The sequence below is a fragment of the Salvelinus namaycush genome, chromosome 13, assembly GCF_016432855.1.
Source record: "Salvelinus namaycush isolate Seneca chromosome 13, SaNama_1.0, whole genome shotgun sequence".
NCBI classification, from domain to species: Eukaryota; Metazoa; Chordata; class Actinopteri; order Salmoniformes; family Salmonidae; genus Salvelinus; species Salvelinus namaycush.
In genome coordinates this window covers 5,735,511-5,759,358 of record NC_052319.1, presented here as the reverse complement: position 1 = coordinate 5,759,358, position 23,848 = coordinate 5,735,511, and the positions used below count along the sequence as shown (strand labels likewise).

General features: G+C 42.6%; 1 protein-coding gene across 2 annotated transcripts in view; it reads right to left on the bottom strand.

The window, feature by feature from the left end:
* LOC120058186 (collagen alpha-1(XVIII) chain-like) overlaps positions 1-23,848 on the bottom strand; it is an 82,161-nt gene that overhangs the window by 5,538 nt on the left and 52,775 nt on the right. For both annotated transcript variants that reach the window (XM_039006669.1, XM_039006670.1), the window contains exons 10-38: positions 21,258-21,284; positions 21,064-21,126; positions 20,815-20,898; positions 20,472-20,522; positions 19,638-19,766; positions 19,271-19,333; positions 19,050-19,094; positions 18,028-18,159; positions 17,517-17,588; positions 17,384-17,410; positions 17,127-17,225; positions 15,276-15,311; positions 14,898-14,987; positions 13,689-13,721; positions 12,479-12,496; positions 12,256-12,315; positions 12,039-12,116; positions 11,267-11,302; positions 10,402-10,455; positions 9,974-10,045; positions 9,776-9,841; positions 9,567-9,594; positions 5,926-5,979; positions 5,771-5,805; positions 2,060-2,191; positions 1,602-1,761; positions 718-782; positions 312-440; positions 115-147 (exon numbers count right to left, since the gene is read on the bottom strand). In XM_039006669.1, the coding sequence (XP_038862597.1) occupies positions 115-147; positions 312-440; positions 718-782; positions 1,602-1,761; positions 2,060-2,191; positions 5,771-5,805; positions 5,926-5,979; positions 9,567-9,594; positions 9,776-9,841; positions 9,974-10,045; positions 10,402-10,455; positions 11,267-11,302; positions 12,039-12,116; positions 12,256-12,315; positions 12,479-12,496; positions 13,689-13,721; positions 14,898-14,987; positions 15,276-15,311; positions 17,127-17,225; positions 17,384-17,410; positions 17,517-17,588; positions 18,028-18,159; positions 19,050-19,094; positions 19,271-19,333; positions 19,638-19,766; positions 20,472-20,522; positions 20,815-20,898; positions 21,064-21,126; positions 21,258-21,284 (1,971 nt within the window). The remainder of the gene's footprint in view (positions 1-114; positions 148-311; positions 441-717; positions 783-1,601; positions 1,762-2,059; positions 2,192-5,770; positions 5,806-5,925; positions 5,980-9,566; positions 9,595-9,775; positions 9,842-9,973; positions 10,046-10,401; positions 10,456-11,266; positions 11,303-12,038; positions 12,117-12,255; positions 12,316-12,478; positions 12,497-13,688; positions 13,722-14,897; positions 14,988-15,275; positions 15,312-17,126; positions 17,226-17,383; positions 17,411-17,516; positions 17,589-18,027; positions 18,160-19,049; positions 19,095-19,270; positions 19,334-19,637; positions 19,767-20,471; positions 20,523-20,814; positions 20,899-21,063; positions 21,127-21,257; positions 21,285-23,848) is intronic.

Below are 23,848 nucleotides of genomic sequence, written 5' to 3'. Positions count from 1 at the left end.
TGAGATGACAAGTCATCCTTGATTTTATGACTGACTTTGTTTCCTCAAATAGCTATTTATTAAATAAGTTCATACATTGACTTTGTTTTATTTACTCATTTTCATACAACTTACCAGATCTCTGTAGAAGGGACTGTAGTCACTGAGCTGGAATAGAATAAGAATATGAAAAAAGTGCATACATTTTTTTGCATAGGTAATTTTTTCACGTTCACAGTCTTTTAATGTGCACTTAACCAACTTTGAGTGTACATCTCCAGCTTCCTACCTTACAAACACGTCTCACATGAAAGAAAAATTAATGACTTCACCATGATTTGTCTGAATCCATTGCGGACTCGGATGTAGAGATCTGCCTTGTCGACAATGTAGATGAGCGTGCCCTCCGACTGGCGCCTTGCAGTAGCAATCATGGTGTCGTATGACCTCAAAACTGTCACCTGGGGAGACCAATACATATACAAGATTGCGGGCATCAATCAGAAAAACAACCAGTGAATCTTAGTAGTCATGATGAATAAACTGACTTTCAACCACAAAAAGAAAACAATGTAAAATAGACCTTCTTTTGCCTCTGCTTTTTTCTGAGGTACCTTGCAATCACTCGACTGAATCCACTTAACTGAAAACAGCAATCTGTGGTTTCGGCATGGTAGCCATCTAACAGAATGGTTAAACCAGTTTCGCCTATGTCGAAACCGTGAGATGACCACTTACCCCTGAGGTGTGACCAGGAATTCCAGGTGGTCCAGCAGGTCCGGGGGGGCCTGGAATACTAATGGCTGTGTTGAAAAAAAAAATATGATAATGACGATATAATATAGCTGCTTCTTACAGTGTCAAGCACGTTGTGTACTATCCCAAGATTAGGTTAAGGAGGGTAGGCAAGCCTATCGTTATTCCTTAATGTCAAACGTCCAAGGACCATATGTTATGTTCAGTGGCAGGCTGGCTCTGGCAGCCAAAACAGCCAAATATTCCATCTAAACGGGATTTGATTCTCAATTGCAATACGGTTCTAGAAACATTAAGCCCTTTAATTTCATATCACATCAAAATAATTTCACCAATGCAAAATATACACTTATTGTATGTACACTGTTTCAACTAGTTTTAACACAGATGCTGCTAACAGTATTTTTCAGTAACAACACTTTTCTGGTGTCTTTCTTCCGTACACAGGTGTTCGGAGCACGCTAGATAGCTAATTAGCACAGGTGGTTGCCTCTGTCTCCCATTTGTCTTCCGTAAACAAGCGCTGTAACATAGAAATACAATATGTCCATGTGGGAACCCTAGCCCTATAAAGGTGCGTAGAAAATGTAACCTTTTTTAAATTTGTATTATTTCTCGCTGATATGAAAGTTAAGTTCCAAATGTCTCCAAAAACGTGTCGTAAAAGAGATGTATTGACGTTTAGACAGAGCACCGCCGGAGCATTGCCACTAGACATATTCATGAATAAACGTATGTTTAACATTACCATCTATGAATGGGCTAGTGCTGTACCTCACTCCACTCCACCACCAACGTATTTTGTGTGTATACCCTATTGAATAATGTATTGTGACATTGTGTTTGTCATTGGTTAGGAAACTCACGGTGGGTAGGTCTGTAGGCCCCTGGTAGTGAGTGGGACCCTGTGGGCCCGGGAGGCCCCGGTGGGCCTGGGTTTCCTGGACGACCGTCGTAGCCAATCCCTGAGGAGCCTGGTGGGCCCTGTGGACCAGGGGGGCCCGTGATGGAATCTCCCTTTGGACCCTGTGATGAAAAATGAAGGAGAAAAAAAAGTTGAACTTAATTTGTACCCCATTCATTATAAGGTTCTCTTTCCATTGTTGTTAGCAAGAATTGAGAGATATCGTTAGGAGTCTTAATGACTGATTTCAGGCTGTGACAAGTTCCTTTAAACAGGCATGATATGTATCTATACATATAGATTGTTGAATCATACAGTATCAACGTTTTATCATTTGACAAACATATGCCAGGAGATGTGTGTTGACTAGTACCTTCCTAACAGATGAATATATGATGTAATGTCCTCTCAAGTTCTTACCATAAGTCCTGGGTTTCCAGGGGGTCCTGGCGGGCCTTGTTGCCTTCCAAAACGGGGGTCATAATAGCCACCACTTGGCTCTCCTTTCTCCCCCTTCACGCCTGTATCGCCGTGCTCTCCTTTCAGGTCATTCTGCAAAGAAAAAACAGCTATTAATGCTCTGTCCTGGCATGATAGCATTATGTAGGGTAATAGCATTTAAGAATCTGGACTGGCAATGAAGGGCTCTTTGCACCAAATCAAAGTGGTGAGAGAAATAAAAAAGGCAAAATGCACAGAGATGAATGAAATCAAGACAAATGTTTGATTGGAGAACAACTCAATTACATTCAGTTTAGGCTATTTTCTCCCCAATTTTGTGTTCTCCAAAACATGACCCAACAAGCAGCGCTGCTTCTTAATACACTGCTCATAGCAATGTGCCAAATTAGCACTTTTTGCATGAATGTTTACGTCATCTCGTCCTGTGTTCCAACATTTACCCACCTACTATTTTAGCTACTATATCCCTGTAAGTAATTCATACTGTAGTGTTAGCAAGGTCCTGAAAAACCAAACAGCAACATCAGAGATTCAAGTGAACACAGAGACCGAATGATCAAGTTGGGTTCTCAAATTATATATAGATATATTTATTGCAGTGCTGTAAGGAGAGAGTTTGTGCACCAAAACAGTACAACAGTCTCTCAATTGTAGATCCCTAAAGAGAGGACATTTATACAGATACACAAATAACTCCTCACAAGGTCACAGATAAGCGTATGTCTAGGCAGTGGATTAATACAGACTAGACTACGGCTGGGCGGTATATCCTATGTTAGGATATAACGGTATTGACGCATGGACCGGTTTGGGTGTTTACTTTACCTTCTAGAATGGTATTTGAATGTTTGGTTTGTTAAATGTGATATTCCATGTGTAATGTCCATTTTTATAGTTTACTTCACTACTTGAGTCTCCTGCTATCTCGCTCTCCATTCTGCTTTCCACACAGATCTAGCCACGCCCCCTGTCACTCAAGGAGCGCATTTGTTGTTCCTCAACCACTGAGACTTGCAGTTATATGGTCAATGCAGCACACGCAATAATGTTAATCACAACAATGCTGTTTCCACATCGCTTCTTCATATAAATCCACTAGTGTTCTATAATTACACTATTCGTTTGTGTTTCTTACAACTGCAAACAGCTAGTTTGTCTTTTCTAAGCAAGTTAAGCTTGTTAAGTTAAGCCTAAATCTTGTTAGCTGCCAATGGTTAGCCGCTAATGCTAATCACTAGCTAGCTAATACATGTACGGAGTCAGAGCAAATGTAATTAGCTATACAGCCTGATAATACCAGTGATGGTGTAGACTTAAATCAGAATGTTGTTTGTGCAACAGTATCTTTTAAATCAAATAGGAATGAAGCGAAGCAATAATGTGTTGGCTACATGAAGTAGCTAAGAGAAAACATTTAATGTAGCCAAAGATTATAGGGACCCCTAGGAAACACTAACACTTTGGTTCCTACCCTGTCACAATAACTCCTCCCTGGCATTTTCATTCATTGTCATGTCAAACATTGTATTCAGTGCCCACTATTATATTCTAACTATAGAATTAGCATAAACATTATATTTCCATGATTCCAACAGTTCACCCAAGGGTTGTGCTCTAAATCACAACATTTGGTTAAAAATAAGGACTAGATTGTTTGCCCATAATGTGCAGCCCTACGTGGCAATGTGAAAATTATCTCAAATGAGTGCAGGAAATGCAGAAATTGAAGCAAATGCTGACTATTTTTGGTTGAAGTTGAATTGATCAGTATAAAAATGTTGACTGTAGAAATTCCCATTGAAATCACTTATAATGTACAGTTGAAGTCGGAGGTTTACATACACCTTAGCCAAATACATTTAAACTCGGTTTTTCACAATTCCTGACTCTAATCCCAGTAGAAATTCCCTGTCTTAGGTCAGTTAGGATCATCACTTTATTTTAAGAATGTGAAATGTAAGAATATTAGCAGAGAGAATGATTTCTTTCATATTTTATTTCTTTCATCACATTCCCAGTGGGTCAGAAGTTTACATACACTCAATTAGTATTTGGTACCATTGCCTTTAAATTGTTTAACTTGGGTCAAACGTTTCGGGTAGACTTTCACAAGCTTCCCACAATATGTTGGGTGAATTTTGACCCATTCCTCCTGACAGAGCTGGTGTAACTGAGTCAGGTTTGTAGGCCAGGTTTGTAGGCTTTTTCAGTTCTGCCCACAAATGTTCTATAGGATTGAGGTCAGGGCTTTGTGATGGCCACTCCAATACCTTGACTTGTTGTCCTTAAGCCATTTTGCCACAACTTTGGAAGTATGCTTGGGGTCATTGTCCATTTGGAAGACCCATTTGTGACCAAGCTTTAACTTCCTGACTGATGTCTTGAGATGTTGCTTCAATATATCCACATAATTTTCCTGCCTCAAGATGCCATCTATTTTGTGAAGTGCATCAGTCCCTCCTGCAGCAAAGCACCCCCACAACATGATGCTGCCACCCCCGTGCTTCATGGTTGGGATGGTGTTCTTCGGCTTGCAAGCCTCCCCCTTTTTGCACCAAACATAACGATGGTCATTATGGCCAAGCAGTTCAATTTGTGTTTCATCAGACCAGAGGACATTTCTCCAAAAAGTACAATCTTTGTCCCCATGTGCAGTTGCAAACCGTAGTCTGGCTTTTTCATGGTGGATTTGGAGCAGTGACTTCTTCCTTGCTGAGCGGCCTTTCAGGTTATGTCGATATAGGACTCGTTTTACTGTGGATATAGATACATTTTTACCTGTTTCCTCCAGCATCTTCACAAGGTCCTTTGCTGTTGTTCTGGGATTGATTTGCACTTTTTGCACCAAAGTACGTTCATCTCTAGGAGACAGAACGCGTCTCCTTCCTGAGAGGTATGACGGCTGCCTGGTCCCGTGGTGTTTATACTTGCGTACTATTGTTTGTACAGATGAGCGTGGTACCTTCAGGCGTTTGGAAATTGCTCCCAAAGATGAACAAGACTTTTTTGAGGTCTTGGCTGATTTTTTGAAGGTAGGTCTTGAACTACATCCACAGGTATACCTCCAATTGACTCAAATTATGTAAATTAGCCTATCAGAAGCTTCTAAAGCCACGGCATCATTATCTGAAATTTTCCAAGCTGTTTAAAGGCACAGTCAACTTAGTGTATGTAAACTTCTGACCCACTGGAATTGTGATACAGTGAATTATAAGTGAAATAATCTGTCTGTAAACAATTGTTGGAAAAATGACTTGTGTCATGCACAAAGTAGATGTCCTAACCGACTTGACAAAACTATAGTTTGTTAACAAGACATTTGTGGAGTGGTTGAAAAACTAGTTTTAATGACTCCAACCTAAGTGTATGTAATCTTCTGACTTCAACTGTATGTGTTGCCACCTTAGGGTCATGCGCTATTTAAAGCAAATTTTGAACTTGTATTATTCAAAAACATATTCAAATATCGCCATACCGTCCAATTTGTTTTAAATACTGTGATATGATATTTTGGCCATATTGCCCAGCTCTAAACGAGACTGTGGAAAAGTACAGAATAGTACATGGAAAAGAATAGGAACAGAGTATCAGAATATATTGAGACACAAATAACTTCTTTATCCATCTTCCATCCTAACAGTAGTACTATTAATTGTAATACTTTCATACCTTGAATGTAAAAATGTCGAAGTTAGAGGCCACACCTGTAACAAAATGACAAAATATCACGATAAGCATACAAGCTGAATTGTAGCCGAAAGACAAAACGAAGTGGTTGTTATTATCCCTGTACTTAGTGTGCTATATTGAGACATAAGGCCTACCTGGTGGTCCTGGGAGACCTTGAGCTCCGAAATCACCTTTCTCCCCCTTTGTCACTACAAAAAAAAGAGCACATGTAAAAAAAAATATATATATATAGATTGTAGAAAATAAATATGGAAACATTTCCATGGGAAATTAATATAATTTATATCACTATTGTAATGGATGTATGCACCACCCATGCCCAATGGCAGCCAAATATACCTTTTTATGGGATAATGGAATGGATTGTGATATCTAAATTACACCTTGACTGCAGAATTTGATGTTTGAGTTTCAATTAATTTCCCAAATCGAGGTGCTTTTGATGAAAGCTTTAGCCTAATTTCTTGACAGTAGATTGATCATGAATCCCTCTTTCTTCAATAGCTGAATCAAATTGAAGGTAGATGGGGAACGGTTTGTCTCCTTAAATAATAAAAACGGTCTAACTTCATTTTGTTGACTGCTAAGGTACAGTGCATTCGGAAAGTATTCAGACCTCTTCCTTTTGTTGTTACGTTACAGCCGTATTCTAAAACGGCTTAAAAAAAATGTATTCTCAATCTACTCTTCGATCAGCAGGTAAGGGTGCTTTCGAGCGGCAAGATGTTCTTTACCATTTGGCCATCAGATTTTCCACCCATGCTCCTTATAGGACACATCACTGCACTCTATACTCCTCTGTAAACAGGTCATCTCTGTAAACCCATTGCAAGACCCACTGGTTGATGCTTATTTATAAAACTCTCTTAGGCCTCACTCCCCCCTATCTGAGATACCTACTGCAGCCCTCACCTCCACATACAACACCCGTTCTGCCAGTCACATTCTTTTAAAGGTCCCCAAAGCACACACAAGGAAAAAGTCAAGGATCATATCACCTCCACCTTACCTGTCACCCGAGACCCACTTCATTTGCTTACCGCCCTAACAGGTCCACAGACGATGCAATTTCCACCACACTGCACAATCCCATCTGGACAAGAGGAATACCTATGTAAGAATGCTGTTCATTGACTACAGCTCAGCATTCAACACTATAGTACCCTCCAAGCTCATCATTCAGCTTGAGGCCCTGGGTCTCAACCCCGCCATGTGCAACTGGGTCCTGGACTTCCTGATAGGCCGTCCTCAGGTGGTGAAGGTAGGAAACAACATCTCTACTTCGCTGATCCTCAACACTGAGGCCCCACAAGGGTGCATGCTCAGCCCCCTCCTGTACTCCCCGTTCACCCATGACTGCATGGCCATGCACGCCTCCAACTCAATCATCAAGTTAGCAGACAACACTACAGTAGTAGGCTTGATTACCAACAATGATGAGACAGCCTACAGGGAGGAGGTGAGGGCTCTCGGAGTGCGGCGTCAGGAAAATAACCTCTCACTCAACGTCAACAAAACAAAGGAGATGAACGTGGACTTCAGGAAACAGCAGAGAGAACAACCCTCTATCCACTGGGACAACAGTGGAGAAAGTGAAAAGTTTTAAGTTCCTCAGCGTACATATCACTGACAAACTGAAATGGTCCACCCACACAGACAGTGTGGTGAAGACCAACAGCACCTCTTCAACCTCAGGAGGCTGAAGAAATTTGGCTTGTCACCTAAAACCCTCACAAACTTTTACAGATGCACAATTGAGAGCATCCTGTCGTGCTGTATCAATGCCTGGTACGGCAACTGCATCGCCCACAACCGCAGGGCTCTCCAGAGGGTGATACGATCTGCATAACGCATCACCGGGGGAAAAGTATCTGCCCTCCTGGACACTTACAGCACCCGACGTCACAGGAAGGCCAAAAAGATCATCAAGGACAACAACCAACCGAGCCAATGCCTGTTCACCCCGCTCCCATCCAGAAGGTGAGGACAGTACAGGTGCATAAAAGTTGGGAACGAGAGACAGAAGCAATTTTTCAATCTCAAGGCCATCAGACTGCTAAACAGCCATCACTAACACAGAAAGGCTGCTGCCTACATAATTGAAATCATTAGCCAGTTTAATAAATGGAACACTAGTCACTTTAATAATGTTTACATATCTTGCATTACTCATCTCATATGAATATACTGCATTCTATATTATCTATTGCATCTTAGCCTATGCCGCTTTGACATTGCTCATCCATATATTTATATATTCTTATTCAATTCCTTTACTTAGATTTGTGTGTATTAGGTATTTGTTGTGGAATTGTCAGATATTGCTGCATTGTCGGAACTAGAAGCTGAAGCATTTCATTACACTCGCAATAACATCTGCTAACCATGTGTATGTGACCAATACAATTTGATTTGATCCCTGGGTCGCTCCTCTTTTCAGTTCGCTGCAGCTAGCGACTGGAACGAGCTGCAAAAAAACACTCTTCATTCAAAGACTCAATCATGGACACTCTTACCGACAGTTGTGGTTGCTTCGCGTGGCGTATTGTTGTCTCTACCTTCTTGCCCTTTGTGCTGCTACCATGTTGTGTTTTCATGTGTTGATGTAATGCTGTGTTCTTGTCTTAGGTCTCTCTTTATGTAACAATGGCCTCCATCATTTCTAAATGGAAGAAGTTTGGAACCACCAAGACTCGTCCTAGAGCTGGCCACCTGGCCAAACTGAGCAATCGGGGGAGAAGGGCCTTGGTCTGGGAGGTGACCAAGAACCCGATGGTCACTCTGACAGAGCTCCAGAGTTCCTCTGTGGAGATGGGAGAACCTTCCAGAAGGACAACCATCTCTGCAGCAGTCCAACAATCAGGCCTTTATGGTAGAGTGGCCAGACGGAAGCCACTCCTCAGTAAAAGGCACATGACAGCCCGCTTGGAGTTTGCCAAAAGGCACCCAAAGGACCTTAAGACCATGAGAAACAACATTCTCTAGTCTGATGAAACCAACATTGAACTCTTTGGTCTGAATGCCAAGAGTCACATCTGGAGGCAACCTGGCACCATCCCGACGGTGAAGCATGGTGGTGGCAGCATCATGCTGTGGTGATGTTTTTCAGCGACATGGACTGGGAGACACGACAGGATCGAGGGAAAGCTGAACAGAACAAAGTACAGAGAGATCCTTGATCAAATCCTGCTCCAGAGCGTTCAGGACCTCAGACTGGGGCGAAGGTCCACCTTACAACAGGACAACGACCCTAAGCACACAGCTAAGACAACACACAAGTGGCTTCGGGGCAAGTCTCTAAATGTCCTTGAGTGGCCCAGCCAGAGCCTGGACTTGAACCCGATCGAGCATCTCTGGAGAGACCTGAAAATAGCTGTTCAGCGACGCTTCCCATCCAACTTGACAGAGCTTGAGAGGATCTGCAGAGAAGTCGAGGCTGTAATAGCTGCCAAAGGTGCTTCTACAAAGTACTGAGTAAAGGGTCTGAATACTTATGTAAATGTGATATTTCGGTTTATATTTGCATAAATGTCTAAAAACCCGTTTGAGCTTTGTCATTATGGGGTATTGTGTGTAGATTGATGAATATTAAATATTGAATATTAAAAATATTTAATCAATTTTAGAATAAGGCTGTAACGTAACAAAACGAGGAAAAAGTCCAGGGGTCTGAATACTTTCTGCCTATGCGCCAAGATTTAATCCTCTGTCTTCGAGAGGTTTCATCGCTAGGTATAACGTTTGATGTAAAAACAACAAATCATTGTCAGCCTACCTGGATAATTCCTTGAGGCGTCATATCCCTGCAATAAATAGGAAATGGCACATTTAAACATTTTCCAGTATTTTGCACACAAACATGATATCCTGTTTCCAATATTGGACAAGTCAATATTATCCCTCCCTCTTTCAGTCTGTGTTATTCCGTTTGTTGCTGAATGAACACAACCCTGGTTTTGGGTATAAGGATTCTGATAAACTCACATTGAAGCGGTCCACGGGCACAGCTGGCCCAGGTGGTCCCGGCGGCCCGGGTGGGCCTGGGACACCCTGAAAACAGAAGACATTAAGTTACTTTCAGTTTGTATTAAAAGCTAAGTTGAATCGCATCTAAAAGACAGTGGACTTCCATTGTATCTTAAACAGGCACAGTACATTGTTATAAGCACGTGTCACACTTACTGGGTAGCTAAATCCAGCTCCTGTGGTTGGCTCTCCTTTTTCCCCCTTGTATCCGTTCACACCAGGACGACCCTGTAGGAAACAGACATAGTTAGATACTACGCAAGGAGCATTCACTAGAGATAAATACTACTACTAGTAGTAGTACTAGTAGCAGCATTCCATATCGATACTTTCCTAACTTGTGCATAATTACACACAAACTGGCAATAAATGTTATGTAACAACATTCAATCATTCCACCCCTGTTCAAGTCAAGGAAACATTTGTACCACTTTCAAGCAATTACACCATTGATACCAAAGAGACTAGAATGCACTCGACCTACACAGCATTTTGGCAACTAAAAGACAAATGTTACCTTTTTTTGACACGCTACTGAGCACCTACTGTAATTGTAAAGTTCTAAATTCAGCTTGAGTACTTACAGGTCTTCCGGGCATTCCAAATTCACCCTTTATCCCAGGAGAACCATACTGCCCCTGTACAAACAACAATACATCAATCATATGAGACCCAAACACAAAACACTTTCACTCTAAATGTCTTTTTGAGAGGGATCAATGAAACACTGTGCCTTGCATAAGCATTCATACCCCTAGGATTTTTTCACATTTGATTGTGTTACAAAGTGGGATTTAAATGTATTTAATGGTACTTTTTTGGATGATCAATGGAAACAGGATGCACTTGAGCTCAATTTCGAATCTCATAGCAAAGGGTCTGAATACTTATGTAAATAAGGTAATTCTGTTTTGTATTTTGTATAAATTTGCAAAAATGTCTAAACCTGTTTTTGCTTTGTTATTATGGTGTATTGTGTGTAGATTGATGAGGGGAAACACATATTTAATACATTTTCTAATAAGGCTGTAACGTAACAAAATGTGGAAAAAGTCAAGGGGTCTGAATACTTTCCGAATGCACTGTATGGCTAATTAAGCAGCTTATATGATTGCACGGCACTTGAAAGCAGCACCACAAATGAAAGGCGAAATTCGTGATAAAACCTGAGTTAGTAAGTAGCCTATCTTTGGTGGAGCGCGCGTGGCTCACCTGGCTCACTCCGACTGTCAAAGGAACTGTGAGATTGATTTTTTTCATGAAAGTAACGCAAAGTAATATAACACGTTACTTTCCATACAAAGTAATATTGTAAAGTAAAGCTTTACTTTTGTTAAATGTAATGAGTAATATATAATCCCAACACTGCCCATGACCATGTCAGTTTAATTTAAGGCAGCTTCAAATGGCAAGACCGTAACGTCAAGTAATGAGCCTAAAAGTACTTACAGGAGGCCCGACGGGTCCGGCAGGTCCTCTGTCGCCCTACAAAAGATGGAGAGTTGGTGTTTTAACTCGGCTCGGAGGACAACACACAGATAAGACCGAGCCAGACAGAAGTGTAGGGCAGCCCCCGAAGTGACTCTTCTTATCAACTGTATGCAAGAATTTCCTCTGTGTTGTCTTAGGAATTCAGCATTCTGTGTTGAGCTTACCAACCTCCATTGTCTCACCTCTGAGAAGCAGAGGTTACATCATGTAGTCTGATATCTGATTGGAGGTTATACTATTGGTCAACCACTCAGATTTTGAATCCAAACAGCACATTGGCTTATTAAACAGTCTTAGAGTCATTGTTCTATCTATTATTTGTTCCTGCTGTGGTGAGATATCTACACTCTTTATTTCCCTCTCCCATGAGCTATGGGCCATAGTTTCTTTGTCTCGCTCTCTCACAATGCTTAGAATAATGCCTTGTAATGCTTGTTAATGCTGTGCACGTTAAGCTTATGCCATGTCTAATGTTATCATTCATTTTCCAAAGTAATTAAATACACTTGTATTTAGAATTCCTTTCTCACGACCAGTCCTTCACCTTAGTCAGCAAAATGCATAATACTCGATTGCTCATGGTTTAACTATAGGCAGACAAACATTTTGATAGGCTAATTGCTTAGTCTTATTATGAGTCGCATGTGAGATATTTATGGTATCATATATACGATAAACACACGTGTCAAATATTACTGCAGACTACAGAAGTCGATAGTGAGACGCTCACCTTCTCACCCGACAATCTTCCCAGGTACAAAGTATTCCCATCAGGCCCAATGATTGAGCCAGACTCGCCCTTCTCGCCCTGGGAAGAGACGCATAAGAAGAGCGAGAAACTGGTTAATTTGTTAACGCCCACAAAATAAAAACTTGCTGGGAATGGGCCTAACTCAGTGGTACACTGTAGCAAAAATGACAGGGCAATGTGTGGTCCCATCACTGACCTTGACTCCGTAACTGGGTTGGCCTGGATCTCCCATGTCGCCCTTTGGTCCAATTGGGCCCTGTCAGAAAACACAAAGATTAGAAAATGTGCTGTTTGTCACACATCAAACTAGCAATGATGTTTGGTTTATTTAGTCTTTCAGGGCAAATATCCACCCCACTATGACATCCACACTTGCTAGAACACAACGTTAGAAGAACTGTAGGAAACTCGATGCTTACAGGGAATCCAGCTTGGCCCTACAGAAAAGAAAAGAACATCAAATCAGTTTTTTTTAATGATTAATCACTTTTTTTTATGACTGGTTAAGTAGGACCACACATGGTCCCAAATATTTTGTAATTACTTTCATTAAAGGGATAATTTGAGATTTTGGCTATCTATTCCGATAGACTTCCAGTCTTTGCGCAAATGATAGTTTGCATTGGCTCGCGAAACTACCTCTAACTTCCTTCCTACTGGAGGCAGAGTCATAGAAATGGTATCCATATGTTCATCTGACTGGGGAAGTAGATAATGGGCTTCACTGCCAAAATTCCAAACTATCCCTTTAAGTAAAATCTATATTTTGTGCTAGCGTGAAGGATTTCCATCATCTCCCCCTATTTGTCCAAAAAACTCAAATCTCTAAGGACATGTATCATTTCCAGGATTTCATCGCATTACATGCTCTCAACAGGTTTTGCAGCATAAGAACATTTGGTTCATTTAAGAACATCAATAAAATATCCAGATGAAGGAATAATGTAATTCATGAAAATTACACAGGCCCTTGGGAAAACGACTGTACATTGTATTTCTTCAATGTGGGTTGTGTGATGTAAAAGTAAATGTAGTTTTGGCCTAATACTGGTAGAAGGTATGTAAGCTTTATATTAATTACATACAACAGATGGAAACAGATGGTTACTGCCATCTCCATAGGATCTTTGTTATAAAAGCAGGATAAGCATGTAATGAAGATCATATTGTCTCGAGAATTCTTCTCTGCTACACCTCCAATGCGTAACGAGGACCCTGTACAGGAGTTGTGTTCAGGCACGCATAGTAAAACACTGCCACGGAAGACAAAACTAGCCTTTCTTATTGGAAAAGTTCAGGTAGTCCCTTCCGATTTCAGTCAGTTTCTTCCATTTGGCACCAAATTCATATGACCCAGGGTTTGTAGTCATTGGTTTAGTTTCATTGTGACTTATATAGCCCTTGATCGATTTGCTGGATGCATTTCAAACATTGATCAAATTACACCCGGAATTATTACTGCAATTGATCAATCGAGTTTGGCAAATGAATGACACATCAATTTAACACTTCATTGTATGAAAAAGAAGTGTGTCCTGTAGTTCTTATAAAATTTGCTTTTAAGACTATTGGAGTAACATTGAACCACATTAATGATAACAGTGTTTTCAAACAGGACAAAACACCTACCTGGGGCCCGGCGCCTCCAACGGCACCATCATACTGCAGAAAGAGAAATTACACAGCTTAATGTCAATGCACTCTCAACTGTCCATGTTGGAGGAGATACAGTGGAGCTAAAAGAAGATCATGCAGAAGGATGGGTATGTTTATTTCCAGACTCCTTATCCACACCCCCTAGGCACTTCATGTAGATTTCAAAATAGTCGGATTGGTATAAGCAATAGGGTAATAGCTCAATCTTGCAGATTGATAGGCCAGGGATTTTGTTGTTGCCATTTTGCTTATACATATCCAATCCCTTCTGATCAAAACAAGTTTCTACTTGGGGTAGGCGCTTTTTAGATCGGTAAGATAGCTAGCCACTAGACTATCTAAACCGACCGGGATGGGGCCCATTTATCATCAGTTTAAAAACTGCAAAATTTGCCTCCACCCTATGGCAAAATGTGTAGAATTGCAGGAAATTAGCTGTAAGACTGCACATTTTTGGGGCCGCCCAAGTGGCGCAGCGGTCTAAGGCACTGCATCGCAGTGCTTGAGGCGTCACTACAGACCAGGGTTTGATCCCAGGCTGTGTCACAGCCGGTCGTGACAGGGAGACCCATGACGCGGCGTACAATTTGCCCAGCGTCTTCCGGTTTAGGGGAGGGTTTGGCTGGCCCGGATTTCCTTGTCCCATTGCGCTCTAGCGACTCCTTGTGGTGGGCCGGGTACCTTCAAGCCGACTCTTGCCAGCTGAACGGTATTTCCTCCGACACATTGGTGCGGCTTGCTTCCGGGTTATTCGAGCAGTGTGACAAGAAGCAGTGCAGCTTAGCAAGGTTGTGTCTCGGAGGACTCATGGCTCTCGACCTTCACCTCTCCCGAGTTCGTAGGGGAGTTGCAGCGATGGGACAAGACTAACTACCAATTGGATATCACGGAAATAAAAAAATTCTCTCCGCTCCATGGCAAAATGAGTAGAATTGCATGAAATTAGTTATAAATTGCTAAATCATCTCTCTGCCCCATGGCAAAATGTGGAGGGTGGGTATGGATGTGGGTACGCAGACCCACGAGCCACTGTGGCCCCTCACGTTGTTCAATTTGTTTGCCCCTATAGACAAACCCCATCAAAGTTGCCCATCCCTGGTCTAGGGGGTAGTGTCCAGAGGGGTAGGGTCTAGAGGGGCACTGGGGGTAAGGCCTAGGAGTTGTTTCGGTACAGGGCCTTACACTGCTGGAGGTCTGGTAGATGATTTGTCCTGGTGGGCCAGGTGGGCCTGGTGGTCCAGGCTGTCCGTTTCCATCGCGACCAGATTCGCCCTAAAAACCAGACACAAGAGAACATCAGCCTCAGGGACAAAGACATGCTGGTGCTGAATCCATAAAAAACATGGGAGTGGTGGAAGTGGCACCAAATAACTGACACAGGGTCAGATATTTTCTCGTCCCTCTGAATGTTAATTGCTAAACACATTGATTTCCTGGTAGGTAGTTACAGGTTTTGAAAACAATATCGGTGTTAAATGGTCTTGCTCTAGGCATGCAATTTACCTATTATTATGTCCCCTGAATAACATTTTAATTCTATGAACATTTGAAAATACTCACCCTTTCTCCTCTGTCCCCACTGTCCCCCTTTTGTCCCTGGAAATTTAAAAGGGAACCCGAGAAAAAAAAGCATACATTTGTGAGAGAAAGTCCAATATTTAGACAAAATCCATAAAATAAACAGATCATAAAAAGAAACGTCCTCTCACTGTCAACTGTGTTTATTTTCAGCAAACTTAACATGTGTAAATATTTGTATGAACATAGCAAGATTCAACAACTGAGAAATAAACTGAACAAGTTCCACAGACATGTGACTAACAGAAATGGAATAATGTGTCCCTGAACAAAGGGGGGTTCAAAAGAACAGTCAGTATCTGGTGTGCCAACCAGCTGCATTAAGTATTGCAGTGCATCATCTCCTCCTCATGGACTGCACCAGATTAATCAGTTCTTGCTGTGAGATGTTACCGCACTCTTCCACCAAGGCACCTGCAAGTTCCTGGACATTTCCGGGGGGAATGGCCCTAGCCCTCACCCTCCGATCCAACAGGTCCCAGATGTGCTCAATGGGATTGAGATCCGAGCTCTTCACTGGCCATGGCAGAACACTGACATTCCTGTCTTGCAGGAAATCACGCACAGAACGAGCAGTATGGCTGGTGGCATTGTCATGCTGGAGGGTCATGCCAGTATGAGCCTGCAGGAAGGGTACCACATGAGGGAGGAGGATGTCTTCCCTGTAACGCACAGCGTTGAGATTGCCCGATGATGCTGTGACACACCGCCCCAGACCATGACGGACCCTCCACCTCCAAATCGATCCTGCTCCAGAGTACAGGCCTCGGTGTAACGCTCATTCCTTTGACGATAAACGCGAATCCGACCATCACCCCTGGTGAGACGAAACGGCAACTCGTCAGTGAAGAGCACTTTTTGCCAGTCCTGTCTGGTCCAGCGACGGTGGGTTTGTGCCCATAGGCAACGTTGTTGCCGGTGATGTCTGGTGAGAACCTTCCTTACAACAGGCCTACAAGCCCTCAGTCCAGCCTCTCTCAGCCTATTGCGGACAGTCTGAGCGTTCCTGGTGTAAATCGGGCAGTTGTTGCCATCCGGTACTTGTCCCGCAGGTGTGATGTTCAGAGGTCCCGATCCTGTGCAGGTGTTGTTACACGTGGTCTGCCACTGCGAGGACGATCAGCTGTCCATTCTGTCTCCTTGTAGCGTTGTCTTAGGCGTCTCACAGTACGGACATTGCAAATGTATTGCCCTGGCCACATCTGCAGTCCTCATGCTTCCTTGCAGCATGCTTAAGGCACGTTCACGCAGATGAGCAGGGACCCTGGGCATCTTTCTTTTGGTGTTTTTCAGAGTCAGTAGAAAGGCCTCTTTAGTATCCTAAGTTTTCATAACTGTGACCTGAATTGCCTACCGTCTGTAAGCTGTTAGTGTCTTAACGACTGTTCCACAGGTGCATGTTCATTAATTGTTTATGGTTCATTGAACAAGCATGGGAAACAGTGCTTAAACCCTTTACAATGAAGATCTGTGAAGTTATTTGGATTTTTACGAATTATCTTTGAAAGACATGGTCCTGAAAAAGGGACGTTTCTTTTTTTCTGAAAATTCCCACTTTAAAAAATAAATAAATCGCTGTCTTCTTGTGCAAGAACAGATTGAGCAGATTAAATGTAGACAGGCTTTAAATTTCAGCCCAGCTGCACTACACACCAGTTGCATGTAATCAACTAATCATGACCTTCAGTCTGGAGCAGATGTGTTCGTGTTGGGCTGGAGCAAAACCCTGCACACCCAGAAGATTGCCAAGACCTGAGTTGCTGTTAACTACATGAGTTAGAACCCTGATGTAGATATTGTGAGGTGGGTGTGTGGAAGAAGGTTCTGACATACATTAGGTCCAGGGAAACCGTCCAACCCAGGTCGGCCATCGCTTCCCCGTGGTCCTTCACTTCCCTTCTCACCAGGAATACCAGGGAAACCAGACTTGCCCTATCGAGTGAAATATTAGCCCTACGTTAAATTGAAACTGATCACAAAAGAGGAATTCATGATACAATATTGAGATGGCTTGCATTGTATTGTTATGTCGAAACAATATTTATTTCTTGACAAAATCATATGAAATTCAACCAAATAAAAGCTCTTACTGGTAGGCCAGGGATGCCAGGAGGACCCTGAAAGTGGACAGAAAGAAAATCAGAATCAGTAAGAAAATTTATGAAAATGGCCAAATTCATACATTGGATCAAAAAATGAAAGCCAGCTGCAGAGGACACCCACCTGCTGCCCCTCTGGCCCTCTGGCTCCAGGAACCCCATTGGCCACTCCCACGCCAGAGCCTTCCATGTCATCCTTTACACACACCGAGATAGAGAGAGAGAGAGAGAGAGAGAGAAAGACTAAGTATCTAAGGGCCGAATCCTAACTTTAAATTCGCACTGACATTGACATCAACCCATAATAACACTAAAGTCAAGAGTTATGTGTGCGAATCTCATTCCTTCGTCCCTAATACAACCAGGAAAACAGTCCTTTCCATAACAACTCACGATACCCCAATTAATGTTCAAATAGCCTACTAAGGTTACCCAAAAACATTTTTGCACTAAAACTAATCAATAAAATGTAACTGAATGTTAAAGCAACATTAGTTTACAACAGGGTACCTGTTTACAGATATTTTCACAAGCGAGACTGCCGATACTATAAAACTACTATGAAACACAGCATTAGTAATCATGCATCGCTAAGACCATTGAGATAGGTAAACCCGTCCCTGGTGGATACTCACAAAACCAACGCGATAGCTTGGTCCGGGGGGTCCTGGTGGCCCGGGTTGTCCCAGTGGTCCCATTGGTCCAGGGAGGCCAGCCAATCCACCCTGTCCTGGTTGACCGGGAATGCCATTCAATCCCTGTGCGCCCTGTGGAATGGGATAGAATGATAGTCAAGATTCAAAAAGAGTATTTATCATATTGATAAGCCATTGTTCCACTCGTTGGTTTTAGTGCTGCATCTGAGCAGGCATCCATTGTCAGCAATACGCAAATAAGAAGATCCAATCCACACACTACTAGTAGGACAAACTTCACACAGGTATTAATCACATTGTAGGGCAACGTAAGCAACATTAGGAGAAACTGACCAACTGCAGATATGGGACAGTTGAAATATAGTCCCCTAGCCTGAAACATAAAGTTCATACACATATGCCAAATGGATTGCCAACTCTGGTCCTGGAGAGCTACTAGGTGTGAAGGCATTTGTTCCAACCCAGCACTAACGAGTTGATTATTTTAAAGAAGTGATTATTTGAAAGAGTTGTGTAGGTGCTGGGCTGGAACAAAAGCTTGCGCACCCAGTAACTCTCCGGGGGACTGGGAGCAGGAGACGTGGGTCGTGTCCATTAGGGCACGCCACAGAAAACAATATAAAAGGTTTTGCAAGAGAAGTCCAAATAGCCCCTCTCAGTCTGTTTGGTTCCTAATGAACACAACCTTGCCATAGAGACACAGAAAGTCCACTCTGCCATGCTGGTGACCTGGCACCTCCTGTAGATTGGCAGGTGTAGGAGAGGACGATGGCATAAGAGAACAGGTTGGAGAGATAGCTAGGAAGGTACAAGTAGAAGCTTTGCACGAGAAAGAGAGGGAACGCTTGAGCCCTTGCAGAATACTGTACATAAACCTCTCACCTTTCAATTGGCCATTAAGTTTATTTACAAATCTAACTTGTGTGTTTTCCAATCTGACCTCTGTGTTTTCAATAGCGTATTTGATTTAATAAAGTAAAGTAAAAAGGCTCGGTACCCACCTTCGCTCCGACTGCTCCTGGAAGACCGAGTTCACCTGGATCACCCTGTAGAGTAGGAACGTAGAGGTCATAAACTTGTATGGACTGATCCCATTCAATTCCCATAGGTATTGCTCTTCATAAAACAATCAATGATGCCATTCGGTAATGACACAAGAGGCCATGAAGAGATGTAAAGAACTCGATCATTAGAATCATTCTGTTTTTTTTTCCAGTCTTACCTTCTCTCCCCCGGCCCCTGCAGCTCCTGGGCGACCATCAGCACCAGGCGGGCCGTGTAAGCCCTAAAAAGCACACGTTTACGACTTAATATCATGATAATTAACTTAATCATCACAATCATAATCATTACACTTGTGCACTGTATCAGCAGTGTAGTTGGTCAAATGACTTTTGGTTATATTTAATAAGTAAAAAAATACAGGCATTTCACTGCAGAGGTCACCTTCCTTCTTACATTATGATAAAGCATTCTAAATAATTATGGATATAACACAATCAAATGCTTATGACTATTATGGTTGCATTGTGGTATGTTAGATGAAAGGCAAAATAATGGAGAGAAGGGTGCATTGCCTGAGGACCTACCGGTTGACCAGGAGCACCATCCAGTCCTGGAGGACCTTTGGGGCCAAATAAGCCAGAGACCCCTGTCTCAACAACAGAGGTACCTGGGGCCCCGGGGAGGCCAGGAGGGCCAGGCAAACCAGGCAGTCCCTACCGTCCCCAGAAAATACATCATGATTATTGTGCACATAATTTTAGCCCATTCGACCCCCCCGCCTAAACAACTGTTCCCCCAGTTTGTTGCTGCAAAAGAGAATGTCCAATTCTCAGTCAACTTTGTAAAATAAAGGTAAATAAATGAATACATTTTTGTTAGAGTAAACTGCTGACAAATGTCAACAAACCCTAGTACGCACCCTAGTAAGGACAACATATCTTTTAAAAAACATACTGTAACAAATCATAGCTTGCGATGAAATACAGCAAGGAAGGCTTTCAGCCCAACATTGGTTGAGTAAATTAATGCCTTTCCAAATTGCTACTTCCTTCAAATTAATTTCACAGCTCAAGTCGCGTTCCACTTTGAGGTAGGACGCTGTACGCTCGAGTTGGATGTTTGGTCAGAGGAATACATAAAACATACATCTGTACTGGGTTTGGGGTTGTTTATACAGGTGTAGTGGAGCCCTAACACCGCTCCGGGGTGAAGTTTCCCCTATGTGCAGATCTAGAAATCAGCTTCCGTTCCCCATATCCAAATTGTAACCATTAGTGGGGAAAATGCAAAACTGACCCAGGATCAGTGTCTCTCTAAGGGCATCACCCAACACCCCTAACAACTGCGGATGAACCAGTGTGGTATGACGAGGAAATCTATGGCCCTTTTGCTTATGGAGTGAAGAGAAGTGGACTTACCCGAAGTGTCTCCAAGTCAGGGAACCCAGAGCCCTCCATGTCTGCAAAGGTCTAAAACAAAGAAGGTGAACTAGCTCAGACACATAATAGAAGTCATAATGCTCCATGGTGTTTACCTTGCAATTACATACAGGTCCTATGTATCTACTGTAGCTCTGCTGACACCTTCTCCCCAATTGAAAGAATTTAGCTAAAATATGATTTGCTGGTCGCAACTGAACATTTTGATATCAACAACCCTGTTGTGGTGGTTGCTTCAGGGTCCTTTGCTATCTGCAAATTGTTTGTAGAAAATACAAAACTAGGACTTTGGATCCAATGACTGGGGTCAATGTGGACTCACCGGCCGGTCGTGTCTGGTTGGCGCTGGTTGTCCGGGGGGCCCTGGAGGTCCCCTGGGGCCTGGCTGGCCCTCACCACGGTCACCCTGTGGGGCAGACACACATGATCTGTTTGTGTTGTCTTGCCAACTCCTATGTTCAGTGTCATGCCAACTAACCATAACAGTTGGTTATACAGAACAAACAGATCTGGGACCAAGCCACACGATAACAGCTTCTCAATACAACAATGCCATGACAGAATATAGTACCTTCTCTCCTGTGAGCCCGGGGTCTCCTGGGATTCCAGGGAAGCCTGGCGGTCCAACAGGGCCCTGGGTAAGAGACAGAGCAGACTAGCATCTTGAGCCATACAAATACTTGACTTTTAGACAAAGCATCCTCACTGCACCACTAGTTATCCATTAAATGGTAGCTTTCAAAGTACATTAATTTGTCAACCTACTTGAGATCCATCTTCACCTGGATCACCCTGTGAAGAAGAAAAAAATTAAACAAAATTAAATGGATACTGATCAAAAAGGTAAAGATGTAAAACCTGGAGACACGACGGGCCAATTGCAACTACTGCTTGTCACTGTTTTATCTCCAGGTGATCTCTTGTTAACCCTTTCAACACCATAGCCATATAAGAACACCTATAATTGCATTGCTAAATAGTAGGCAATTTGGGTATGCAAAAATATAAACCTTTATAATATGTGACATTTCTATATTTGAGTATTTTTGTAATTATTTTAGTATTTTTTTTATTCTATTTAATTTATCAGGGGGTGCTGCAGTTTTGTGTTTTGAATTAAGTATTGTACATCATTACCTTTTTAAAACCATCCTTTACAGAATACACTTTTGTAGGCTATCCATAATAGTAGTTCATGAGTGCACCGAAAATTTGCGAAAGTCCCTGCTCATCTTTATTTTGTCAGTAACCAAAAGTAAGCTAACATTAGCTTACTTGGTCATGGCATACATTATTTAGAGACCTATAATTTTTTGCTATGTACTTTATCTCTGAACTTTGTCAGAGACTCAGTGGCCGTGTCCAAATACCCATACTTGTGTCCTAAATAGTAGGCTGTTTGAGTATGAGAAACAAATGGAAAGTTCAATAGAATGCAACATTTAGAAGATGTCGTATACTTTAAATGCCGGATGTCATACTCATTTCGGCTTTGACAACAGCTGAATAATTAGATAAGGGGTTATCCGCTTCTGAAATTAATGAATAGCGGCAAAAGACGCAATCACGCATGACACATTCTCAGTATGCGAAAATAGAATGTTTAATGGTACAGTATGTGATATTTCAGAAACCGAGTATGGTTTAAATACCAGGATGTTATACTCACTTCAGCTCTTTATCTAGTAGAATACAATGCATGCTTTTTCCACAATGCATTGAAAGAGCTGGGCTGTGATAGGCCCTAATTCTCCAATTAGGAAGATACCGGAGCTTCTGAGGTGGTGTTCAAATGTAGGCTAAGTAGTTTTGTTCTCCTTAAAATAAACACAAGTGTCTTTGATAACAGAAGTCTGTTTTTCTTATTTAAAAAAAAAAAAGTGAAATTATTTTTTCTCACTGAAAAGTGTATTGTTCTCTTATCCTTCAGAGCTTTTAAACTACACTGAACAAAAAGATAAAACGCAACACCAAGATTTTACTGAGTCACATTTCATATAAAGAAATCTCTCCCCCCTCCCCTCAGGCATTGAAGAGGAGTCTGACAACATTCCACAGGCCAAAATCAACTCTATGCGAAGGAGATGTGTCGTGCTGCATGAGGCAAATGCTGGTCAACCAGAAACTGACTGATCCACACCCTTACTTGTTTTTATTTAAGGTACACCGCATGGTCAATAGTTTGTGGACACCTGCTCCATGAACATCTCATTCCAAAATCATGGCCATTAATATGGGTTGGTTCCCCTTTTGCTGATAAACCAGCCTCCACTCTTCTGGGAAGGCTTTCCACTAGATGTCCTAAGATTGCTGCTGGGACTTGCTTCCATTCAGCCACAAGAGCATTAGTGAGGTCGGGCACTGATGTTGGGCGATTAGGCCTGGCTTGCAGTCGGCATTTCAATTCATCCCAATGGTGTTCGATGGGGTTGGGGTCAGGGCTCTGTGCAGGCCAGTCAAGTTCTTCCACACCGATCGACAAACCATTTCTTTATGGACCTCGCTTTGTGCACGGGGGCATTGTCATGCTGAAACAGGAAAGGGTCTTCCCCAAACTGTTGCCACAAAGTTGGAAGCACAGAATCTTCTAGAATGTCATTGTATTCTGTAGCGCTAAGATTTCCTGCTGGTCAGTGCTCAAGGCTAGCTGCAAGCACCAGCTAGCCTTGAGCTAGCCTCGAGCTAGGCCCATATACCAGCTAATTCTAGGGCGACAATACCTCCTTTGCCAATTGGCCTGGACCCTTTATTGTCGACACGGAGCCCCGCCAATCCATCACGACTGGACTGCCGACGTGATTGCCCGATGTGGTCTACTAGCCCCGGCCCGCTAGCTTTTCTGAAAGCTGTGTCCCCTGCTCGTCTAGCGTAGTAGTGACTACCGAACAGCACCCTGAATCACCTATTGCTGCTCTTTTGACCCTATGATCACTCGGCTACACAGCTGATGCCCCCTGGACTGTTTCAAAAACACGGTACCTCATGTTGTTTACCTGTTGGCCTCGAACTCATGTTCTATATGTACCTAACTGACCTGTTCTGCCCATTCATCGCCATCGCCATTACCCGTTGTTGTCTTAGCTCTCCTGATCAACACCTGTGATTGCTTTATGCCTCTCTCTAATGTCAATATGCCTCGTCTACTGCTGTCTTGGCTAGATCTTATTGTTTTATTTCACTGTAGAGCCCTCAGCCCCGCTCAAAATGCCTTAGATAGCTCTTTTGTCCCACCCCACACACATGTGCAGACCTCACCTGGCTTAACTGGTGCCTCCAGAGACGAAACCTCTCTCATCATCACGCAAGGTTCACCGCCACTGTACTCACATCCTACCATACTCTTGTCTGTACATTAT